This window comes from Mesoplodon mirus (genome assembly GCF_964341445.2).
Source record: "Mesoplodon mirus genome assembly, chromosome: 3".
Taxonomy (NCBI): domain Eukaryota; kingdom Metazoa; phylum Chordata; class Mammalia; order Artiodactyla; family Ziphiidae; genus Mesoplodon; species Mesoplodon mirus.
The window spans coordinates 130430768-130449367 of NC_138978.1; the positions used below are offsets into that span (position 1 = coordinate 130430768).

The window sequence follows — 18600 nt, forward strand, 5'->3', positions numbered from 1 at the left end:
AATACCATAATAATTTTTAGAGTATTTTACATTTTACATTGAAAGTGAGATAACTGATTAGGGTGCAGCAAGAAAATTAGAATTTCTACTTTAATTTATACGCTATCTTCAAAATTAGAATGAGAGCTCACCAACATGTAATACGGATGGACACTAGCATCATCACTGGATCTGTGTGTGAGGCAATCACATATCAGGAAGGCAGGCACGTGTCCCAAGGGCAGCATGTGGGTGCCTTCACACCCACACACACTTTCACCTTGCTTAGTGCAGTGGTCTTACTAATTTTATGGGTGTCAGATAAGTGGAGGATTCACAGGTGTTATCTAGTTTTAACAAAACTAGCCCTAATAAACTGATAAGAGGCTAAAATAGTTTCCTACAAAGTAACCTTGAATTGAAAATAATGCTAATACCCTAAACAGAAGTGAACTTCAAGAAAATGGCAGAGCTACAATTCTCCTCCAAGGTAAAAACTATGACAGTCTAATGCGATTTGATGAGAAGTAACTAAGAAATATTGTAAATTATCAAGAAGAATGGTTGTAAAATAGATTTACCTTTACTATCACTAACAATGAACTCTGCCTAAGTAAGTAAATATCATGCCTTCAGCAGGTAAACAGGTTCAGAATGGAGCCATCATAATTAGCAAGACATTTAGAAACTAAGCATTCAGAACACAAAAATAAACCTCGACATTTTTAAAGCTATACTCAAAGTCAGGTGATACTCAATCCATACTTTAATAAATTTCATGATCAGCGATAAATGGTTAGAAGCCTCTTTCAAGATTTCTTACTGAGTAGCTGAAGACTTACTAGGGAAGAACCAAGAGATATCTGGCACTTTGTTCAGTCACTCATAGAAAACTATGTCCTGAATTTCAGAATGTGCCGCTTTATCTTATCTCTTTCTTCAAAGAACTAGAGTTGGCCCCAAGTTTTCAACTTCGTGAATATTTTTGTCAGAAAAATGAAACACCTTTCCTCAAATGAATAAGAGCATTTTCTCCAGTAGGTGAGATGAATAATTCATGTTGCTCTAAAAGCACTATGACTGATAGCAATTTTTTTTTTTAAGAAGAAAGATCCAGCAATCTCACTTACCAATATACATCCAAAAGAATTGAAAGTAGGGTCTCAAAAAGATACCTGCACACTCATATTCACAGCAGTATTATTCACAATAGGCAAGAGGTGAAAGCAACTCAAGTGTCCACCAATGGATGAATGCATAAACAAAATGTGGTATGTACAAATAAGGGAATATTATTCAGCTTTTAAAAGGAAGGAGGGGCTTCCCTGGTGGTTGAGAGTCCGCCTGCCGATGCAGGGGACACGGGTTAGTGCCCTGGTCCGGGAAGATCCCACATGCCGCAGAGCAGCTGGGCCCGTGAGCTGCCGCAACGGGAGGGGCCACAACAGTGAGAGGCCCGCGTACCGAAAAAAAAAAAAAAAAAAAAGGAAGGAAGCTCTGTCACATGCTACATCATGGTTGAACTTTGAGGACATTATGCTAAGTGAAATAAGCCAGTCACAGAAGGACAAATACTGTATGATTCCACTATATGAGATACCCAGAGTAGTCCAACTCATAGAAACAAAGTAGAATGGTGTTGCCAGGAGCTGGGGGCAGGGAGAAAGGGGAGCTTGTTGATGGGTATAGTATTTCAGATTTGTAAGATGAGAAAGTTCTGGAGATCTATTTTACAACAATGTGAACATATTTATTAACACTACTGAACTGTGCACTTAAATATGGCTGAGATGGTAAATTTTACGCCAGCTGGTTTTTACTACAATTAAAAAAACAAGACAAACCACCTCCTAAAATCTCCTAATTGCACATTCTAGAAAGAAACGTGACCACTTATAACTAATAACACCACGATAGCGAATCTCCTGGTATCTGCACCAGTACCTCAGGTGGCTCATCACCTTCACGACATAGATCATATTATTATCTACCTGCAGTCCCACACTCCTGTCTATACCCAGGCAGCAGGTTGGCCTGTCTGTCTCTCCCTTCCTTCCCAAGCCCTCTCTTTCTGCTTTTGTTCCTTCCCTTCCTCTCTGCCTCCCTTGCTGTTTTCCTGTAAATAACCATTTCTGTCACACTTTCATCTTTAAAGAATTTTCACTTTCATTATCTCATTTACACACCAGCCCTGTAAGGTAGGTGTTCTTTCCACTTTACGAATAAGACACAGAGACCCAGCAATATTAAACGTGTGCACCAATCACCTAAGCACTAAGTGGCACAGCCCAGTTCCAAATCCCACACTTTCACAATATAACACTACCCCAGACAGTGGTTCTTACACTGTAGCATGCATAAGGCTCCCTTGGGAATATCTGTGAAAATGTGGGTTCCTGGGTCCCACCTCCAGAGAGTCTGTTCTAGGGGTCTGGAATGGGACCCAGGAGTCTGAATTTCTAACACGCACCCCCTCCCAGGTGCATCTAAGCAGGTGATTAGTAACCTACACTTTCACTAGGTGCAGGCCTCGGAGACAGCCATGCCTGGCACAGGCAGGGCACATGTTACCATGAGGATCTCTGCTTACTTAACCTGCCCAGAAGGGGCAATGTAGTGACATGGATCTTCTATAGGGAATTGGCTATATAAACAAGGTACTTTCTTAACTGGAAGCAGTTAGAAAAGGGAAAGAAAGGAAAGCAGGAAGGAAGGAGAGAAAGCCCTAAATGCACCTCGTTCCACAGAAAATAATCCTGTCAGTGAAAGTCCCAACCAGCCTGTCGTCTCAGACATTCTTCTTAATCTCTTACCATTGGACACTTGGACATCTGGTACATGCAAAGGGGACTACATCTGCCCTGCTTTTGGAAGGTGGAAGAAGAACTAGAGTTGGGCGCTTTATTTTCCAGACAGAGAGGCACAGGAGGGAAGCACCTGATCCAGAGTGAGTTACAAGCAAAGCCTAAACCAAGGTGCAAGGATCTCCAGACTGCCAGGCCTGCACCCCGGACCCTGAGTCATGCAGCTTCCCCAGCCCAGAGGTGTGAGAACGGACCTGTCTTTCCACAGGGCCTGGTATGGCAGGCTTTGCAGAAGCCCAGAGTCATTAAGGACAAGCAAACTATCTACACAGGAGACCGAGCACTCTTCTTGCCAGGAAAATGCCATTGTGATTTAAGTTGGATGTTGAGGGCTAAGAGGAGTGAAAAAAGGTAAAATATGAATCAAAATGGTTAAAGTATAAAGAAAAGTGTTCCTTTTGCAAATATGCTACATTTATTCTGCAGCTAGGAGATAAAGATGAGATTTCTGTGGGAAGCCTGTTGTTCTTTTTCATGGCCTTATACAAACAAATTTGTGCTAAAGTGAATCATATTCCATAAAGCTAACTCTTACGACTACTGAAGAGATAGTGTTTCCTTGAGACGGGGTGTGAAGTTTGACATCAGTCAGAACTTTTGAAAGAATTCTAGAAGGTGAGACTTGGGGGTACCCAATCCTGAGGCATCCTTCCCGAGAAGAGAATATGATATCACCATTTATGAAGCAACTGGGGCTAATTCACCAGCCTGTATTTCTCTGGTATGACCAGGGTCATGCAGGGTAATGGGCTTAGAGAAGACAACTCAGAGCTGCCTTGTGGGCTCTGAACAAGTCCGTGCCTGGGCTTATGCGTTGGGCACCAGCACACGCTTTCACGCTACATGTTGGTGCCGGCCGCTGCTGCTAAATGATATGCCCCTGGGTATACTTCCCCCTTCAAGGGTGTTCATGTCTCTGGCACCCTCCTTTCCAGCTGCAGTGTGTCACCTACCATAAGCCACCTGTCTGCTAAAGCTCTGGGGGTCACCACACCCCCTGCCTCATACTTCTCTGCCCTGGCCTAAGGGCATGTGGCTCATGTTCACCTCTGGGTGGTGATTCTAACAAGCACGGCTGAGTGAGTGGCACATCAGGCCTCCACTTGGCTCTCACCCCGGCATAATCTTGGGACACTAGTGAAGGAAGAAATGCCTCCCATTACTACACTTCTGTGGTTATTTTTCATAAAACCTTCTACAAATGATGACTCCTCAGCATCATTTCTATTCACTATTTTTCAAATGGGATGGCCACATATTAATCATTTAAACCAGGACACTTCTAAGAGAGAGATCTATTAACAACTACACTGGGACAACAAAGGTAGGCTGAGACCACCCTGGGTAACCCAAGACACATGGTCACCCTGCTTAGGAAGTAGATGAACTGCACCAAGACGACACATGAAGCAGAGTCCCAGCCGCCTCCAGGTGACACAAAACATGAACAAAAAAGAACTCATTGTAGTAAGCCCTGAGCTCTTGAGTTGTTTGGTATCACAGCATAACCTAGCACAAACTGATGAATACAACCCCTTATAGCTGTGACCCGTATCGCTGGGTGGCTGGGAGGATTAAATCAGCTAATACATAAAAAGCACTTAGATCAGAGCCTGGCACATAGTGAGCAGTCCCCAGATGTTAGCTATTATTATTAATTACAATAATAACATAGGAGAATGAAGGAACACTCTAAAAACACAGTGAAGTCAAATTTCAAGCAAAGCATGTAATTACTCAGGAATGGCAGGAAAGCCCATCATCTCTTGCTCCCGCTGCACAGCTGTTTGCCCCTTTGGAGGTCCTGAGGCCCTGCCTCCGCCTCTCAGTCTGAGAGCCCACTCCTACCTGTATGTATCTCTACTACTCAGACTCCAGAGAGCGTTGTTACAACTGCTTTCTTGTGAATTCCTCTACTCCCTTGACCTTTGGTTGCCTCCATCTCACTCAGATGACAAACCTTAACCCTGAATCAATACAACAATCCATCATTTTTGCTCCTGGGCCTGAGTTACTGAATAAAATCCTCCAGGATTTCTTGAAATTCTTACATGGGCTCTTTCTCAACTCTTTCTCCCATTTCCCACAAGAGATATTTCCAAATTTTACCATTCTCCTCAAGCTCTGTAACCTATCACCGTCCTCTTCACTCAGAAAGCAACTAGAGGCCCTGAATGTGCCCTGTCTGAAATGTGGTTGCTGATTGACTTGCAGGTCTCCCTCACTAAACTGTGATCTCGACTAGTTAGGGACTGATTCACCGTGCAACTCCAGTTCCTAGTACATTATCTAATAATTCTCAGTAAGTGTTTCATGAATGAATGAATGAACAGTGATAGAGTCTGTTAAGTAGCAGCCCCCTGCATGCCTAGGAGGAAGAATCACAAGCAGCATTAAATGTTTATATGTATATATATAGGCACATGTAGTGGTGAAGCATCTTTAAATAGAGATCACTGTGTGTGTGTGCGTATGAGAGAATGATATAGGTTATGGAAGATTATTCATTTTCCTTTATCTTACTTTCCCCTTTGCTTTTCCATTGTGATTCTTTGTGCTCAGATAACTTTATCTCGCTCTTTCAACAGCTGTACCTCCTGCACCCCATAACATCTCTCAATTTTCTTACTCAGTATTCAGGACAATATTCTCATGACAGGTATTCTGAATAGGTTAAGAATTCTGAAGACCACAAGAGAATTGCCACTTCCTTACATTACCAATTTCCAATCAGTCTTCTTTTCTCAAGGTTCAATGATCTCAACTCCTTTACGTATTCCATAAATGGTAGGTAACTCGCTAGATCAGCAAATTTAAATTTTCATGCTAAGTTACTAGCATCTCAAAGGAGATTTTTTTTTTTTTTTTTTTTTTTTTTCCTTTTTGCGGCATGCGGGCCTCTCACTGTTGTGGCCTCTCCCGTTGCGGAGCACAGGCTCCGGATGCGCAGGCCCAGCGGCCATGGCTCACGGGCCCAGCCGCTCCGCGGCATATGGGATCCTCCCAGACCGGGGCACGAACCCGTATCCCCTGCATCGGCAGGCGGACTCTCAACCACTGCGCCACCAGGGAGGCCCTCAAAGGAGATTTATAATTGGCACTCATAAGAAATTAATTATTAATATCCGTTTCAATGACTTTCCTTCCACATGCTGATTGCTGAAGTGTTTGCTGTTTCAAAAAGAAGCTGTCGTCCCATTACTCCTCATCTTCAATTGATGGTCATTCTGCCCCAACCCAAGATCTTCACATGCAAAACTTTGGGTCATTGTAATCATTCTTCATTTTGTCAGCTTTATTAATTGGAAAGTAACATGGATTTTATTGCAGAAAATTAGTAACAATCCATGGATAATGTTAAATATTTTAAGAATAGTTTTAAAATAATTAGCAGTTTGTCATTCCATAGGGCTAGCCATACTAAATAAATTTGTGTTTTAAACTGTTATGATCACCTTTAAAAAACAAAATATCTTGAAATAGTTGTCACAAGGCATTAATTAGCAATACGTAGGAATTATAAAATAAAATGTGAAATTAACAAGGACAAGCAATTCTTAAAATGATCTTTCAATTAGAAATGAAGTCTGTAGAGTGTTTAATTTTCATCTGTCACCATCATTGTTATATAGTCCTTGTAATGAACTGAATTCGATTCTGGATCAACTGCAGCAGACAACATTTCTTCCATTTCCTCCTGAGAAAAAGGCTCACCTGGGAGGAACAAGAAGGGAAACTCATCATTTACAATCCTCTGATTTTTTTTCTTTCTCGTTCCACTAGCCCACTTAATTGCCATGGAGCCTCACCATCCCCCATTGTGTCTCTAGTTACTCTCCCTGGGGCCATAAAGCCAGCACATCGTGACAGTCCAGAGGTTCAAAGAGCATGCTGTTGGACCCCTGGCAAATTCTGGAGTTATTTTACCTTGCAGGTATCATATCTCAAGCAACCTATAGAATCAATCGTTTCAGCCAAAACAGCAGGAGGACATGAAAACATCATAAATAAGGTTGTTTATTTACTTAAATTAAAACCACTAAAATCGCCAAAGGATTAACCTGAAGTCATAGTTTTACAGGGAGTCTAATCATTATATTTATGAAGGGTATGAAGAAAGAATTAACTGGTTGCTACGCAGAAATGCTGAAGAAGAGATAACAGAGGTTTAAGCTATAACAATGTCTACGAATATTCTCTAACCAGAGTAGGTTAATTTAGTGATCCAGCTGCACCCAGTGACAGATGCATTCATCAGCCATTTCAAAACAGTCCTCTTTGTTATAGTTTGGCCCAGTGCTGCTGTCAAATGAAACCACAAGCTGGATAGAAAATCTGTGGGCTTTAGCTGGATTCAGGTAATAGCTGAAGGCCATCTTGGATATTGGTTTCACCAAGATGAAAAGCAAATTCAGGAGGAACACTGGAAACACTGTCATCTATTTAATATAGAACTTTGTGCTGATATTAAACAAAAATACAGAAACATCCAAATCACCAGCTCACCCCTAAAGAGTCTTAATCCAAGCAGGTAAATTTCTGAGTTTGTCACCTGCCACTACAAACAACGCTTTCTAAGGTGGAATTCAGTTAATAATACAGAAATTATTCAAGTGGGGATTTTTATGACAATGATGATAGTGTTACCAAACAATGGGAACGTGCTTGAGTTCTTCTGAAATCATGTTTACATCCTAAGGAAAGAAAGAATGCCTAAAATGCCTAAAAAGACAATTTCTTTTTTTTAATTTTATTTATTCATTTATTTAATATTTTAGCTGCATTGGGTCTTCGCTGCTGCACACGGGTTTTCTCTAGTTGCTGAGAGCGGGGGCTACTCTTTGTGGCGGCGTGTGGGCTTCTCATTGCGGTGGCTTCTCTTGTTGCAGAGCACCAGCTCTAGGTGCCCGGGCTTCAGCAGTTGTGGCTCGTAGGCTCAGTAGTTGTGGCTCGCAGGCTCTAGAGTGCAGGCTCAGTAGTTGTGGTGCACAGGCTTAGTTGCTCCACGGCATGTGGGATCTTCCCAGACCAGGGCTCAAACCCATGTCCCCTGCATTGGCAGGTGGATTCTTAACCACCGTGCCACCGGGGAAGCCCCAAAAGACAATTTCTGAATCTTTCTTATATCCTGATTGTTAAATACTAAATCCACTGCCAATGAACTTTGCTAGGCATGTAAGTCCTTATGAGAATACTGACAATAAACATTTATCGGGAACTACCGTGTGCCAGGCACTGATCTTAGTGCTTCACAGATTTTAACTAAGTTAATCTCCCAACCACCTCATGAGAGGTAAGAACTATTATCCCCACTTACAGCTGAGGACACCAGCACACAAAGAAAACAGGCAGGCAGCCCCAGCCAGTGACTGGTGGAACTGGATCTGCATGCCAACTCAAGGTCCAGGAACCACACTTGACTGCTTGGAACAAGGTTTTGCTCACAGTGAAATACAGAAGGTGGTCACTGCTTCCTCAGGCAAGGAAAGAGATACATAGTATTTGATTAAGGATGGGAGGAAAATAGCTTAAGGACTAAAAACACAAGCTTGGGAGCCAGACTGCCTGGGTTCAAATGCTCTGTCTCATTAGCTTTAAGATCCCAGGCAAGTCACTTAACCTCTCTGTGTCTCAGTTTTTCTGTCTGTAAAATGCAGATCATAATAATACTACCTATCTCATAGGCTTGTTACGAGAATTAAGTGTTATTATTTGCATAGCACTTAGAACATTGCCTGGCACATAGGCAGCAATATGTGTTTGTTCAAAAAGTTTTTTTCAAGATCTTCCCTGCTGCTAAATGCTGTCTGACACAATTCACATACCTGGACACGTGCGGACTTCTATCTTGTAGGAACTTGATTCTATGTGATTTATTACATTCACCATACAACATCCTGGGCATTTAGAATGCATATTCTCAAAGTGATTAATATTCTGTGGACACTGAAAAGTTGCACTGTCTCTGTATCCACTGCAGTCTGTTTCTGATTCCCCTATTTCAGTCAGTAGCATTACTGTAATACCCATCGTCCAGGCCAAAGCCTTGTTACTTTTGACTCAGCTCCCGTCTTTGTCCCCGACACTCTGTTACTCATCATGACCTGTGGATCCTTCTGTAGACAGTCCTATTGTATCAATCTCTTCTTTCCATCCCCACTGCCACTGCCAGATACAGCCCTTCAAAATGCTGAACTAGCCTCCTAACTAGTCTCCCCAGTCTCTCCTCTTTCTCGCTCATCTCACAAACCTACCAGCACCAGATTAACCTTCCCACAATCTCTCTTGCATTGTGTGATTCACCTGCTCAGAACCCTGCAATGCTTCTCCATTGCCCGTAGGATGAATTCTCCTGAGCCCCGGCCTCCGCAATCTAATCCCAGTCAATCGACCTAGATTCATTTCCTACCGTTTGCCAACAAGACCCTCTGGGCCCTGTCTTCTCACAGGCTCCCGAAATATCATGCTCATTCCCACCTCCCAGTTTTTGTTCATACTTTTTATCAATCTATGTCTCCCCCTCATCAGCCCCTTCACCCATTCTACATTCATCTCCTCACTCATTCGTTAATTCAACCAACATTAGCTGAGACTTACTATGCATGGGAGGTGCTACAATGACGGAAGATTTTACCCCTGCTCTCAATAACCCACCCAGGTAATTCTACCATCTTAACAAACCTATTTTTTCTTTAAGTCTTCCCAGACCAAGCTTTCCAGGCTGGTCCAGCCCACGTTGATCTTCTGATACTCACTTTTTTCTACTGTCTTATATTTTGAATTGTTTTATAAGTTGGTTTTATTTCCTCCAATAAGACTATAATTTCCTTGAGAAAGGGAGCGGATTTTAGTATCATTACCTCTTGCTGTGCTTAGTATACCTCACCTACACAGTGGGCATGTCTACTAATGACGTTGAACTGTTGTGGCTGTTTTGACGAAATCCATATTGCCTAATATAACCTAGGATTTACTTCCCTTCAAGTAATTCCTAGGTTGGTGCTTTGAAACATAACATTTCCGTCAAAGTTAACCCCTAAGATAATTTTAACAAGGTCATGAATTCTTGGATGGCAGTTATGATGATCATGCCACTCTTACTCTCACCCCCTGTATTCTCACCTAATGGTAGATCAAGTCAAAAATGGTCCCATCAGTGGCACATGGAGATGCAGTCTTAATCTTCCCGACTCAAAATTCCCTGCACTTCTGATTGTCTCAAGTGATTAGCAACTCTGAATCACTCAGGACTCATCTATGAACTAGTGAACTCAACAGAGACAGAGCTCTAACTTTATATAGGAAGAGGGGAAGTGACTAATATGAGAATGGCTTCAAAAGAATGTCCATTAGGCTACTGACATTCAGGGAAAACAAATTTACACATCAGCCTAAGCAGAGAGAATTCCTAAAGGAAATATGTTGGCATATATAGGTGTGCATATATATGTATGTATATGTGTGTGTGCATGCATGTGTGTACAGTTCAAGTGCAAAGCAAATACATATGGTACCATTAGCATAAAAAACTGAAACACTTTATGTGAATTCATATTTATTTGAGGCTTTATTATCCCTAACTTCACCAACTGAAAAGTTTTTATAAAAGGAATTTTTATAGACTCCAATTCAAATCTTCAATCTAGTAACAAGCATTGATTTATAGTGATTGATAGTTCATGTTTTCCTGGTGGCATACCCTTTATTCTGGAAATACTCTAAGTGACTGGAATGACTTCAATTTATAGAAGTATCATTATACTTTACAAAATCCTATAAGGCAATAATCCATCTCCCCTTAACTTACTCTTTGTCCTCTTACCCCCTACAAAACAGAAACCACACCAAAACCAAAATAATAAGAAGAGTAAATAACTCCTTTTAACTGGAATGACTGATTTTAAAGTATCCCCTAGAATTTTTGCCTAATTGTTTTAAAATTATTAATCACTTAAATAAGTTACTGTTATAAGGTAAGTAATAAATCACTCTCACTGGGCTTCCCTGGTGGCGCAGTGGTTGAGAGTCCGCCTGCCGATGCAGGGGACACAGGTTCGTGCCCCGGTCCAGGAAAATCCCACATGCCACGGAGCGGCTGGGCCCGTGAGCCATGGCCGCTGAGCCTGCGCATCCGGAGCCTATGCTCCGCAACGGGAGAGGCCACAACAGTGAGAGGCCCGCGTACCGCAGGGGGAAAAAAAAAAAAAATCACTCTCACCTTCTTCAGTCATATACTTGATCAATTCTTCCTTAGAAAGAAACCCACGTTTAGCTGGATCTAACACCTAGGGGAAAAGAAAAGATAGAGATTATATTTTTTGTTTGGTGAATAAATTCTACATGATGAATTTTTCATGTAAATATAAATATATATAAAATCTGGAATTTACACACCTCAAAAGCTTGATGAAGGATATCTTCTGGAATTGGTCTATATCTAATTATAAAATAAAAGGAGTAAATGCCACAGTGTTTAGCTCAGTCTCTATGTAACAAATGATCACATTAAAAAAAAAAGCTGCTAACATACTAGGATATTTAATAATACTTCCCTCACTGAAATATTTTTAGATATCTAGATAATGAAGTTGAAAGTACTCCACACCCACAAGGAATACTTAGTTAAAAATCACTGGCATGTTTGATGTTATCTATTAGCTTTTTCATTATTGTGCAAAATAATCCGGACAAAACTTGTTCCCATTATTATCTCCTCCCAGGTAGATGAAATTACATGCACTAAGACCCTGTGGGATGCATTGGAGGCCAGGAGGCTGGAGCATAGGAAGCAAGGAGGAGAATGTTTTCAGATAAGGCTGGAGAGAGAAACAGGGACCAGAATGTACAGGGCGTTACCATCCTTGAAAGTGACTTTGGTTATTTTTGTTGATTTGGGGACAAAATTTCTACAGTAAACCAACTATGGTAAGCTAATGCTACACTTTCTCTAGAAAAATAATCAGGGTTAATTCTTATTTATCATTGATAATTCAAAACAGAAGATAATAAGAATGCTGTTGATCTATGCTTTTTGCAGCTTATTTGCCCTTTAATTACACTTTGCTTATTAGATTAATACTGAAGTGGTTGATACTTCGGAGCACATACCAACCAGCAGTTCAGAAGTATACAGAAAAATTAGAAGGAAGCTATCCTATGATAAATATTGGTTGAGTATAACATATAAAGGGAAAAAGCCAAGTGTTTTGAAATTAATGCAAGTCCAATCATTACCTTACCTTAACAATTGCACTTATTTTCTTACCTTCTTTCCAGTAGTACTTCAGTCATCACTGGAAGAAATTTTTCAAATCGAATGTATCCAGTGGGTTCTTCTTCCTCCACCTAAACATTCAATAAAAAATAGCCACTTAGGGCTTCCCTGGTGGCGCAGTGGTTGAGAATCTGCCTGCCGATGCAGCGGACGCAGGTTCGTGCCCTGGTCCGGGAAGATCCCACATGCCGCGGAGCGGCTGGGCCCGTGAGCCATGGCCGCTGAGCCTGCGCGTCCGGAGCCTGTGCTCCGCAACGGGAGAGGCCACAGCAGTGAGAGGTCCGCGTACCGCAAAAAAAAAAAAAAAAAAAAAAAAAAAAAAGCCACTTATTCATTCAACAAATGTATTGAACAACTACTTTTTTCCAAGCACTGTGCCAGGTGCTGGGGATTTGATAGTGAGCATACTTGGGCATGGTCCCCACTGACAGAATTTATATGCTGGTAGTAGAGACATATATCCATCAACAAACAACAAAGCTGTGTCTAATTATAAGTTGATATTAAGTACAATGAAGTAAAGGAGCATAGAATAAAGAAAACTTTTCTGGGCCAAATCATCAGGAAAGGCATTGATGAAGAAATCACACTTGAGGTGACTTATAAAGGAGGGTAGAAGACAATCAGACAAAGACAGCAGGGAAGACACTCCCAGGTAGATGAAATTACAAGACCCTGTGGGATGCACTGGAGGCCAGGAAGCTTGAGCACAGGGAGCAAGGAGGAGAATGTCTTCAGATGAGGCTGGAGAGAGAAACAGGGACCAGAACGTGCAGGGCGTTACCATCCTTGAAAGTGACTTTGGTTATTATCCTAAGACACTGCTACCCTAAATCACTGAAGGTCTCATAGATGTGTGTCTGAAAGATCACACTGGTTGTAGGTGAGGCAGCTTCTGCTGTAGTCTAAGCAGATATGACAAGGGCTTGGATTAGAGTGGTGGCCATGGAGAGAGAAGTGGGTGCTTTCAAGAAATATTTAAGAAGTAAAACCAATAAAACCTGGCGCAGCATCTAATATGTGCAAGGATAAGAAAAAAAGAGGAGTCAAGGACAACTCCCAGGATTCTGACTTGCACAAACGGGATGGAGTAATGTTTTTCCTTGAGATGAGGAACACTGGGTAAGAGACCAGGTTAGGGGACCAATCTCAATCTCAAGGACTAAAATATCTATCGAATCCTTGTAATATTTATTAAATAACCAGATGGTCTGTGGAACATTGTTATATCACCATTAATTAAGCGAAGACAACACCTAAGAAAGAATTTTTGGTACCCAGCACCATTAGATGAGAATGAGGAAGACTCGTGCCCACAGGGTTCAACTTTGATGGTGTGGCTACCAATACGCTATTGATTTTAACTTTCATGTCACGCTATTTATGAGGGGCTGTAAATTTTCCACTCCCTTTCAAAAATTCTATTAAAAGGCTCACACATCCCAGTTCAGCAGTGGAGATTTTTAAAGATTTATTCTTTGAGCAAAAGATAAGAAATCTATAGGTGCTGCTAAGCGGAACACACTGTCATCAAATGACAACTATTTTTGAATGTTTATACTAGATTCTTACCTAGTATGAGTGAAGCCCTTGGACTCCACTATCAGCAAAAAATGTCATCCATCTAATGACAGAACGATGTGTTTCAGAACTTCTGAGCCCACCAATACATGAACAATTATTTTCAGCTGCCTCTAGATCCAAGGCAAGCTTTTTGCAAATTTAGGTTCATATGGCTCCGATGTGCTTGAGTAGCACTCTGTAACTCCCAACCCCGCAAGCCTCTTAAAAATAAAATGTCAATCTCATGAGACTGCCTCTGGAGGGATAATTTTTAAATTAAAATGTTGAGTTTCTATTCTAATTAATCCAGAAATCTGTTCCAGAAGCTAGAGCAATGGTTTGTTTCCCTTTCTCTACCCCCAACAAACCACTGCAGAGCAAACAGTCTTGACCTTAAAAGATCAAAGCTCCTCTTTAATTTTTGAGCATCCTCATTAATCTACAAACTGTTTTTAGTTTTTCTAAAGGGAGTTCAATTCTATAGCACTCTCTCCATCACATGAGAATTCACAAACACATACTATGTCCCTCATAATGCTTCCCCCCCCCATCGCCACACTCCTGCACAACTTCCACAAGCCCTCGGTGCTCTGAACATGGGTGAAAATGTTGCAGGTCATTCTGGCCTGATCTGTGTAGACCTGAAACTCCATAAAAATAATAAGTTAAAGCAAATCTCCAATAAATCAGAATAGCAGATGAAGCATACATTTTCCTTAGTTTTTTTTTTTTTTTTTTTTTTTTTTTAAAGAGGGATAATGAACAAACAGGAGCCTTGGAGTTAAAAAAAGGAAGAAAAAATGTGTAAGTCCATCTTCAACTTGGGCAGATTGTGAAAATCTTTCTATGACTCAACACTGTCCTCTAGAGGTCACAACTAATCTGTTCTTTTGTACTAAAAGACGTACAAGCAATGGCATAAAAACAATACAATTATATGATATTTCTAAATACAGCATTAATGTACTGTATAATATATACTATATACTACTTTCTATTATAAAAAGTTTTTTATTCTTTAAATAAATTTATTTTTGAATAGTTTTAGATTTACAGAAAACTTGCAAAGATAGTAGAGAGTTCCCATATACCCCACCCCACCCCACCCCACCCCAGTTTCCTCTATTGTTTACCCTTTTCTTACTATGGGACAACTACACTTGGTTCATTGTCACAACTAATGAACCAATACTGACACATTGTTATTTACTAAACTTTATGCTTTATTTGGATTCCACTAGTTTTCTAAAAGGCATTTTAGGGAATTCCCTGGTGGTCCAGTGGTTAGGACTCTGTGCTCTCACTGCTGGGGGCGTGGGTCCAATCCCTGGTCAGGGAACTAAGATCTTACAAGCTGTGCAGCATGGCCAAAAAGTAAAAATAAAATAAATAAGTTAAGTTTAAAAAAATAAATAAAAAATAAGAGGCATTTAAAAAAAATCTGGTATGTTCCTTTACCATAAAAGAGAAACAAGAAGAGTAGGGCAGAATACCACTCCTGGCAATCTGGAAATGAGTGGGTAGAGGGAGGAGAAGAGGTGTTTCTATTATTTCTGGTGCAGGACAAACTAGTTAACTTTATGAGGCCATGAGTAAGACAGGACAAAAACACTTCTTTCTAGAAATGTTATGCAATGATGGCTCAATGATTATTTAAATCCACATATTAAAATGTCTTTAAGATTTAATAGAAATATATCAAATATTGAACCATTCTTTATAGTATATTGTATATATACATATATAGATAGGTAGAGTTATGGATTGAGTTGTATCTTCCCAAAATTCATAGGTTGGAGTCCTAACCCCTAGTACCTCGGAATGTGACTTATTTGGAGAGAGGGTACTCACTGAGGTAATCAAGTTAAAATGAGGTCATTAGGGTGGGCCCTAATCAAATATGACTGACGTTGTTATAAAAAGGAGAAATTTGGACACAGAGACATGCACACAGGGAGAACATCATGTGAACATGAAGACAAGCCATCTACAAGCCACGGAGAAAGGCCTGGAACAGATCCTTCCCTCATAGCCAACAGAAGGAACCAACCCTGCCAACAACTTAATTCTGTACTTCTAACCTCCAGAACTGTGAGACAATAAACTTCTGTTGTTTAAGCCACTGTTTGTGGTACTTTGTTACAGCAGCTCTAGCAAACTTTATACACACACACACAAACACACACACATGCACATTGTTGTGAACCTTACATGAGATATGACATAAAGGTTCTTTGTGAGCCTTGAATTATTATGATTATCTTTTTTTTTTGATGTTGGGGGTAGGAGTTAATTAATTAATTTATTTTTGCTGTGTTGGGTCTTCGTTTGTGTGTGAGGACTTTCTCTAGTTGTGGCAAGCGGGGGCCACTCTTCATCGCGGTGCGCGGGCCTCTCACTATCGCGGCCTCTCTTATTGCGGAGCACAGGCTCCAGACGCGCAGGCTCAGTAGTTGTGGTTCACGGGCCTAGTTGCTCGGCGGCATGTAGGATCCTCCCAGACCAGGGCTCGAACCCGTGTCCCCTGCATTAGCAGGCAGATTCTCAACCACTGCGCCACCAGGGAAGCCTGATTATCATTATTTTAATCACTTCTGATTCTGTATCATGCAATGATACCTCCTAAAAGAATCAATCTCTGGTGCTAAAATTTTAGACACATCCTCCTTGACCCACCATATGGACCCAACTTTTTACAGAAGTTTGATCTTGCCTCCTATCTGTAAAATGTCACATGGAATGTGACCTGAATGTATTAAACTGCTAGCTAATATCTTGTCCCTTGAGCCCTGGATCCCTGCCTAGAGGACAGGGTATGTGGATTACCAGCAGTGATGTCTGCTCCTTTGCTGTTCCCCTACATGCTTCCTGGACTGATAGGAGAGGGAGAATAATAGACAGCCACCAAACACCTCCCTACTCTTCAAAAGACAAAAATAAACAAAACAAATATATCTTGTTACTACAAACATGAATGAGGCAAAGTAAGTTATAATCTAGTCTGTTTCATCTAAGAGAAAGGCTTATGAGCTTGAAACGAGACAATAATTAGAAAGTAATCTCAGTAGCATTTATGAATGCAAAGCAAATAAAACCTCTTTGCAGGAAGATCCTCAGCTTAGCCTTCAAGTACCATTTATAGTGAATTCATCTTAATAGCCTGCCAGCAGGTGTCCGCCCTGATACACCTGGCTTCTCCTCCTCCAAAGAACTATGGTGGTAGAGGCGACCTGAAGACACTGCTTCCTTGCCACACAAAGGGGCCACCTGCACAAGGCTAGCACAGTGCCTTCAGACAGTCCATAGTCTCTTTGCATCCTTTTACCCAATACAGAGAAGTCTCAATAAATATGTAAATACTGTGGGATTTTTTTAAAAAAAGCAACATTTATCTAAGTTTCAAAGCATGAGAAAAATACTGTTTCTCACTCTATTTTGGTAAAAGTCAATTTTCTTAATCTGTTTTGCTTCTGAGGAAACTCAGGCACAGGGAAGTGAAGTGCCTATCTTGGTCCTCAAAGTCGGTCAGGTGTTCTGATGGGATCATAGCCCAGGGTTCTTTCTCTCATTCCCATAGTGAAACCATCAGGCCATCTCTTTTCTCATTAAAGCATTATTTATTTTAACGCTGAACTCACTGATAGGTATAATAAAACACAGTGAAAATTCATTTCTCCCCAGTGACATACAATCAGTCAATAAACTGAACTATTTCATGCTTCAAGAAAGCAAGATAATACCAGTAGTTAAGATGGTTTATAAAGCACCTACATTTCATCTAGCTCCAGGTCACCAAATAAGATACACATATGATTTTTTAAAGCTACTTATAGTAAAAAATATAAAAACAAGGAGATACTTCAAGTTCAACTTGAATACCACATATACAAATTTGGACATAAATCATGTTTCAAAACCAAAACACAAATACAATTTAGAAAATATTTCTCTACTTTGGATAGAATAAAATAATAACAAAAATTCATTGGCATTTGCCAATTATATTATCTTTACAAATAAAAAATCTTAAAGCTACCTACTTTAGAAAAATTATTTTCTCCAAACATTCCAGAGGCTGTTGTATAAAAATTGGGATATGTACTTCTTTTGGGTTATAAGTCTCTTTCTTAGTACTGGAAGTACCAAAAAAGACTGAATCATCTTTTGGCTGGACTATCAGAAAGTCTAAGAATCAACAGGTGGCTAAACCACATAATCAATAAGGTCCCTTCCAACTGTAAGTTTCTATAATTTGAAGCGATGGGGGGAGTTCAGCGGCTGTCAAGCCATTAATTTCCCCATTTTATCCTCAGGTCAGGGTTGGGGTGGGGAGGGTAAGAGGCTCCAGCTACACTAATTGTTTCACACCCTTCAGTTTCATTTTCTCTCCACGGAGGCATTGAGTGTCCCTCCCTACTCCTAGTAGAGCCCTCTCCTGTTTGACAGAGGCAGTTAAGTATTGAAGCAATTACCACTAAGGTAATCCCCTACCCATTTATATCAAAAGCAATTGTTTAAAATTGTGTTGCAATAAGACTGGAGGAAAAGCTCTATCCTGGGTTGAGATTTGGTTAGCACAATAAATATGCAAATACTGTATGAACTTTATTAGGTCCACAGATATATTTAAAATCACATTTATAACAACATGTTAATTTAAAAATATCACTGTTTTTATATTTTATGAAGCAATTTTACTCAAACTCTCTATGTATCTTCAACAACAGACTTTCTGGGTTTTTAAAATATTTAATTAATTAATTAATTAATTAATTTGACTGTGCCAGGTCTTCGTTGTGGCAAGTGGGATCTTCGTTGCGGCATGCGGGATCTTTAGATGCGGTACGCAAACACTTAGTTGTGGTATGTGGGATCTAGTTCCTTGACCAGGGACCAAACCTGGGCCCCCTGCATTGGGAA

The 18600-nt window shown here is 40.5% G+C and overlaps 1 protein-coding gene across 1 annotated transcript in view; it reads right to left on the bottom strand.

Moving 5' to 3' along the window:
• Positions 1-6397: 6397 nt before the first annotated feature.
• DRC8 (dynein regulatory complex subunit 8) overlaps positions 6398-18600 on the bottom strand; it is a gene marked incomplete at its 5' end in the record, with an annotated part of 134264 nt that continues 122061 nt past the window's right edge. Inside the window, 4 exons of the mRNA XM_082612218.1 lie at positions 6398-6557; positions 11062-11128; positions 11238-11280; positions 12109-12188. Of these exons, the coding sequence (XP_082468344.1) occupies positions 6442-6557; positions 11062-11128; positions 11238-11280; positions 12109-12188 (306 nt within the window). The 3' untranslated portion in view covers positions 6398-6441. The remainder of the gene's footprint in view (positions 6558-11061; positions 11129-11237; positions 11281-12108; positions 12189-18600) is intronic.